A 7,420-nucleotide genomic window follows, 5' to 3' on the forward strand; every position below is an offset into this window, starting at 1 on the left:
ATGGTAGTGGCTTATGGTGTATATGGATGTCATATGGGTCATTGGTCAACATGGTAGTGGCTTATGGTGTATATGGATCACATATGGGCCATTGGTCAACATGGTAGTGGCTAATGGTGTCCATGGATAACATATGGGTCATTGGTCAACATGTTAGTGGCTTCTGGTGTATATGGATGACATACGGGCCATTGGTCAACATTGTAATGGCTTATGGTGTTCATGGATGACATATGTATGATATATGGGACATTGGTCAACATTGTAGTGGCTTATGGTGTATATGGATGACATATGAGCCATTGGTCAACATGGTAATGGCTTATGGTGTCCATGGATGACATATGGGTCATTGGTCAACATGGTAGTGGCTTATGGTGTATATGGATGACATATGGGCCATTGGTGAACATGGTAGTGGCTTATGGTGTCCATGGATGATATATGGGTCATTGGTCAACATGGTAGTGGCTTATGGTGTATATGGATGACATATGGGCCATTGGTCAACATGGTAGTGGCTTATGGTGTCCATGGATGACATATGGATGACATATGGGTCATTGGTCAACATGGTAGTGGCTTATGGTTTATATGGATGACATATGGGCCATTGGTCAACATGGTAGTGGCTTATGGTGTCCATGGATGACATATGGGTCATTGGTCAACGTAGTAGTGGATTATGGTGTATATGGATGACATATGGGTCATTGGTCAACATGGTAGTGGCTTATGGTGTATATGGATGACATATGGGCCATTGGTCAACATGGTAGTGGCTTATGGTGTCCATGGATGACATATGGATGACATATGGGTCATTGGTCAACATGGTAGTGGCTTATGGTGTATATGGATGACATATGGGCCATTAGTCAACATGGTAATGGCTTATGGTGTCCATGGATGACATATGGATAACATATGGGTCATTGGTTAACATGGTGGTGGCTTATGGTTTATATGGATGACATATGAACCATTGGTCAACCTGGTAGTGGCTTATGGTGTCCATGGATGACATATGGGTCATTGGTCAACATGGTAGTGGCTTATGGTGTATATGGATGACATATGGACTGCAATATTAATGAACATAATATTTTGGTTTTTCAATTAGAAGAAATGGAAGTTAATTTAGTTTAGCTAGCAAACGCATCTTACTTCCTACACGAAGTCGCAGGTTCGAATCCTACTTATGTCAGTTATTTAAATTAAATTTGTCTCTCTTAATTTAATCAATAATTTTATTTAACTTCATCTTTTTAAATTTAAAATGTCAATTTATTTACACAAATGCCCGTAGGTATTGACAAAAATACATTAACCATTTACGTAGTAACCTTTGTACGTTAAAGGGCAATTATGTCAATTCATAGTCTAAACACTTAGGCGCCATAATTTGTAGTCACACTTATCCCGTCGTTTCAGTTTATCGACGATTGATCATCTGCATTCCATTCCCAACAATCAAAATTTCGGCACGTTGATCAATAAACCCTAAAATCATTGTTGTTATATAATTTGAATCATACTCGACGCAGTTCAACATAATGGCAACGAGTTGTTCATCAGAAAGAATGCAAACAAGACAACAAGGAACAAGAATTACTGCTTTGCCGTCGCACTTGATCGAAAAAAATAGTAACTACGGATGGAGGAAATTCACCAATCGATGTGCATTACTTATATTATACTTATATACATATTTAATTTAGTGTTTAATAGATTACTTTTGTTGATTTGTGAATTATAGTTGCAAACTATTTAGGGATTCTGTAACATCAGAAACAATATATAAAATCATAGACACAAATCGATTAAGGTTTCGTCCATTAAGTATTCAACAGTATGAAGTCATAAGCAAAAGCAGAAAGTTAAACAACCCACACGTACTCTTCATCGATGGAATGGTACTCTTTTTTTAAGCAATCGGATAATTGCGAATTTAATTAGTTTTCTATATTTGTATTTTTAAAATTGTATGATTACTTATTGTATGTCAGGTGAAGTATTTTACGATAGGGGAAGAAATAGCAGGGAAACAGTTGCTTCAAGATGCAGCCGATCAGGGGCAGTTGGATGCGATCTTCGTTCTGGGAATGATGTTGATGGCCGAAGGCATTGAAAGGAAGCAAGAAGCTCTGATCATGTTAAATAATGCATACGTTAATACTAGAAGAAGTTGGAATCTAAGGCATAGCTGTAACAAGGTTCAAAACCACTTGGTAAGGAGATCAAAGCAGATAAAATTCCATGGCTTACATAGAAGTTGTGCAAAGCATCCTTTTGTGAGCAGTTATGGAACAGCTTTTATGTATCAGTACAGTTGGTTGTTGAATTGTGAAATTTGTTTGTGGGATGCATGTTTCGTTAAGTTTGCTAGGATGTTTGACATTAGTTTGGAGTAGTGATATATATGATTGTTGTTTGATTCACACAATTAGTGATGCATATTGTATGTTTATTTTGGTGTAATAGGAATACATACTTATAACTTTATTAAATGTTAATATATATATATATATATATATATATATATATATATATATATATATGTGTGTGTGTGTGTGTGTGTGTTAGTTTTGATAAGTATGTTATTTTTGTCTTTTTTCATTTTACTAACCAAAAGTTTTTTGTGACGTAGTTGGATAGATTTCAAGGGCACTTTGGTCTATTTGCAATCTCTAAAGTGAAGGCGCCATTTTTGATATGGAAATAAAAAAAAGTGTTTAATCAAGTCGTTATTAAGGAAAAAACTGTATATATATAGAATTTATATTTTAAGTAGATCTATATCTATATTTATTATGAATGTTATTTAAATTTATAATTACCCGTATACTACATGGGGTTTAACCTGGTATTGAATAATATCGACCCAATAATACGACCTAGTATCCATCCAACATATTGAAATCAAGGGTTGTCGAAGGTTCCCTAATCGATATACACTTTGTTTGAATATGTGTTCTGCAAGTGTCGATCTCAATTAAACCATTCTACTAATATTCTATGCCTTTATCCAATAATAAAAGTTATTCAACCATTCAAATTAGAAAACTTTGAAGATTTGTTCAACATTCGGTCATTAGCTTTGTGAAACGAGTCGTTGTTAAGGTACCTTTGCGATGTTTGTATGGTAACTATATATTTACTTCAAATGTCATATATGAATTCAAATCAACATTAATGAACATAGAATTAATATTGTGTTATTTTAATTTATACTTTACAGATTTAAGACAATGAACAATCCAAGTAGAAAATGGATGTATGAAAGAAAAGATAGTAGTAGTTGTATATCGCTTGTTTCTGTACAAGGAGTGAAAAAAATTAGAGATTTTGCTACCAGTCAACATAGGTTCATGGATGAAGATAAAATCAAATGCCCATGCATAAAATGTCGTAACATACCATATACAGAAGTTGATACTGTTAAGCATCATTTGTACAAGTTTGGTTTTGTTGAGGAATATTGGTGTTGGGATAAACATGGCGAAACATCAATTGATGATGACAATACGTTTTTAGGGGTGGATGATTTAAACACAAATTTTAGTGAAGGTGTATGTTCTTATAAAGAAATGGTCATAGATGCAATGGCTCCTGATTTAAATAATAGTGATCCTGAAGAGGAGCCAAATGCACTAGATAAAAAATTCTTTGATATGCTAGATGCAACCGATAAAGAATTGTGGCCTAGATGTAAAAAAGTGACACAACTATCTACTGTAGCTAGACTATTGAATATAAAATTAGAGTATCGCGTACCTAAACAAAGTTATGACGCTATCTGCAAGTTTATAAATGATGTGTTACCAGAGGAGAATAATATGGTAGGTAGTTTATACGAGAGCAAAAAGTTAATACAAGCACTAGGTTTGCCTATGGAGATGACTGACTGCTGCAGGTCTGGATGTATGATATATTGGAGGCAAGACAAAGATCTTTATCGGTGCAAATTCTGCAATGCAGATAGGTACAAACGGTCAAAAAATTTGGCCAGATGTTCTCGCATATCCTTCAAGAAAATGCATTACTTTCCTTTGACTCCAAGGTTGAAGAGATTGTATGCTTCACAAGCCACAGCCGCTTCCATGCGATAACACTCCGAGAATCATGGACATGATGTTGTAGTAATGTGTCATCTATCCGATTCAGAAGCTTGGAAGCACTTTGACAAAAGTCATCCTTCATTTGCAGCAGAAGTATGTAATGTAAGATTAGGCCTAAGTACAGATGGGTTTGCACCACATGGAGCATTTGGAAAACAATATTCATCTTGGCCTATTATTATAACACCCTATAACTTGCCACCTTCTATGTGCATGAATGAGCCTTACAACTTTTTGATCGCACTTGTGCCAGGACCGTCAAACCCTAAGCATAAAATATATGTATTTTTGCAACCAGTTGTTGCAGAGTTGGAGCAATTATGGGAAGAAGGCGTAGTAACATATGATATATCTTTAAAACAAAATTTCCATCTAACAGCAGCTTTGATGTGGACAATAAGCGATTTTCCAGCATATGCAATATTGTCCGGATGGTCTACAGTAGGTGAGCTAGCATGTCCTCATTGTGGGAAACATACACAAGCTTTCAGACTAAAGAATGGTAATAAGATGTCATGGTTTGACTGTCGTAGAAGATTTCTACAGGTAAATCACCCATATAGAAAGGATAAAAATAAGTTCAGGAAGAATCGTGAACTGATAGAAGGTCCTCCTCTAAGTAAGAATGGTGAACAAACTTTAAGGGAGATTGAACAATTAGGTTTGGTAAAAGTGACTGAACTAAATGCTGATGATGTAAACAAAAGATGTGGCGATCATGGTTGGAAAAAGAAAAGCATATTTTGGGATTTACCATATTGGAAAACAAACCTCATCAGACATAATTTTGATGTTATGTATATTGTGAAAAATGTATTTGAAAACTTTTTTTACACTGTAATGGATGTTAAAGGGAAGACGACGGACAATGTAGCAGCCAGAAGAGATCTGAAGCTCTATTGTAGGAAGAGAAAAGGAGTCAAAGATAGTGAAAGAGCATACTACACTCTGGACAAGAATCAAAAGAAAGCCATATGCGAATGGGTGGAAAATTGCGTTTCCCCGATGGTTATGTTTCTAATTTGGGGAGGTGTGTTGATTTAACAGGGTGTAGACTGTTTGGAATGAAAAGCCACGATTGTCATGTTTTTATGCAAAGATTGATGCCAATTGCATTTCATGAGATGTTGCCAAAAGAAGTGTGGGAAGCATTAACAGAGTTGAGTATTATCTTCAAAACATTAACAACAACATCAATCATAACAAAAGACATGGAAATGATTGAAACCGAGATCCCAATAATACTATGTAAATTAGAGACCATCTTTGTCCCTGGTATTTTTAAATCCATGGAACATTTACCAGTACATTTGCCATACAAAGCGAATATAGCCGGTCCTGTCCAATATCGGTCGATGTATCCATTTCAAAGGTTTGTATGGTACATCATAATGTATGTTGAAATTTTTGTAAGCTGATTTAAATAATCTTCACTATAGGTATCTGAATCAGTTGAAAAAAGATGTGAAAAATAAAGCTCGAGTGGAAGGGTCCGTTGTTAACACGTACTTGCTACGTGAAGCATCTATATTTTTCTCTCATTATTTCGAGACTGGTGTCCCCACACGTAATAGAAAGTTGCCTCGAAATGATGATGGAAGAGGAGATGAACAAGCGGATGCTAACAACGACATGTTAGATATATTTTCATATCCTGGGCGTCATTATGGAAGATTCACAAATAGAATGATGTCATATGAGGAAGTGCATGCTGCCCAAACTTACATACTCCTTAACGAAGATAAGATCAAGCATTACATCAGGTACGTAACATATGCATCACTTTTAATTATAATAATCATTTGTTGTGTAATTTCTATGGATTAATAACATTAACATGCATGATTTTGTTTATTACATTCATAGTAACTTTAAAATGTTATTCAACTGATGATACTGAATATTTGAAGAAAATTTGAATGAACTTATGGGGGATATGGATGAACAAGTCCTTGCAGCTGAAGTTGAGAAGAACTTTGTAGTATGGTTTCAAAACTATGTGGGTGTTATTTTTGTATTTTTTTAAAATTTATTATTTTTTGTTATGGTTATAATTACCTCTAATTAAGTGTTTTACCATTTTTCATATAGGCACGTAAGATCCCGATAAACAACAAGATATATCTGACCTTTCGAAAATGCCATTCAGAAAAGTGAAATTATACAGTGTATACTTTGTCAATGGTTACAAGTTTCACACAGATGCTCATAGTCTGAACAAATCAACAACCAATAGCGGATTGTGTGTTAGTAGCCAAGGAGCTGATTATTATGGTAAGGTAGAGGAAGTTTTAGAAGTCGAGTACCCTGGTTACCCAATTAAATGTCATTGGTACGATCCAACACCTAACATAGGAGTTAAGGTTCACAAACAATATAACTTGGTCGAGATAAACGTCAAAAGAAAATACAACAAGTTCGAGCCATTTGTTTTAGACATGCAAGCCACTCAAATGTGTTACATTCCTTACCCAAGTTTGAAAACAAACAACTCGAACTGGTGGGCTGTATTTAAAGTTAAACCTCGTGGTTGGACCGATGAAAATCATCCTAAGAAAGACGTTGCTTTCCAAGAAGATGATGTTGAATCAAATGAAATCATTATACCAAGTGCAGCCGATACAGACAATTATGATGATCACGAAATGTCAAGCAATGGTTCAGATAATGTAAATAATGTTGATGAAGAAGGTGAAATACATGAGGACGACGATGATGGTATTCCTGACAGCGAGGGTAGTTATGAGTATAGTACATCGAGCAATGAAGAAGAAGAGGATGAAGAAGAGGAGGAAGAAGATAATGACTAGATGTTTTTGGGTTTAATGTTTTTTTTCAGATGAAGTTAATTTGTAATTTGGTTTAATATCAATACACAAATGTAAATTAGGAAGAAAGCCCGGGCTTCACCCTGGGATGTTTTTTTTTGTGTTTTTTATGTCGAAATGTAAAACTATTGACTGTAAAGCCCAAGAGTATCAAAGTGGCTAATGAATTGTGGAAAAAACCTAAATGTTTTTCGTATATATTGTTCCAAAATGTAGAATTTTTTTACAATAAGGACTAAAAGTGTCAAAGTCGCAAAAAATTGTGGCAAAAATCTAAAGTTTTTTTTTGTGTTTTTTACCAAAATGTAAAAGTATTGTTTCCAAGGGCCAAAAGTGTCAAAGTTACCAAAAAATATGGCAAAAATCTTAATGCCCAAAAAGTTCCTATTGCTAACTCTTTTGTGCTTATATATATATATATATATATATATATATATATATATATATACTAATGTATTACATTATAGATTA

General features: G+C 34.6%; 1 protein-coding gene across 1 annotated transcript; it reads left to right on the top strand.

The window, feature by feature from the left end:
• Positions 1-4,145: 4,145 nt before the first annotated feature.
• Positions 4,146-6,931, top strand: LOC145112224 (uncharacterized). Its single transcript, XM_079048419.1, has 4 exons — positions 4,146-5,049; positions 5,169-5,493; positions 5,561-5,884; positions 6,271-6,931. Exons 1-4 carry the CDS (start codon positions 4,146-4,148, stop codon positions 6,929-6,931), a joined length of 2,214 nt encoding a protein of 737 aa, XP_078904545.1.
• The last annotated feature ends 489 nt before the right edge of the window (positions 6,932-7,420 follow it).

This window comes from Lactuca virosa, chromosome 5 (genome assembly GCF_052849685.1).
Source record: "Lactuca virosa cultivar CGN04683 chromosome 5, Lactuca_virosa_CGN04683_v6, whole genome shotgun sequence".
Lineage (NCBI taxonomy): Eukaryota > Viridiplantae > Streptophyta > Magnoliopsida > Asterales > Asteraceae > Lactuca > Lactuca virosa.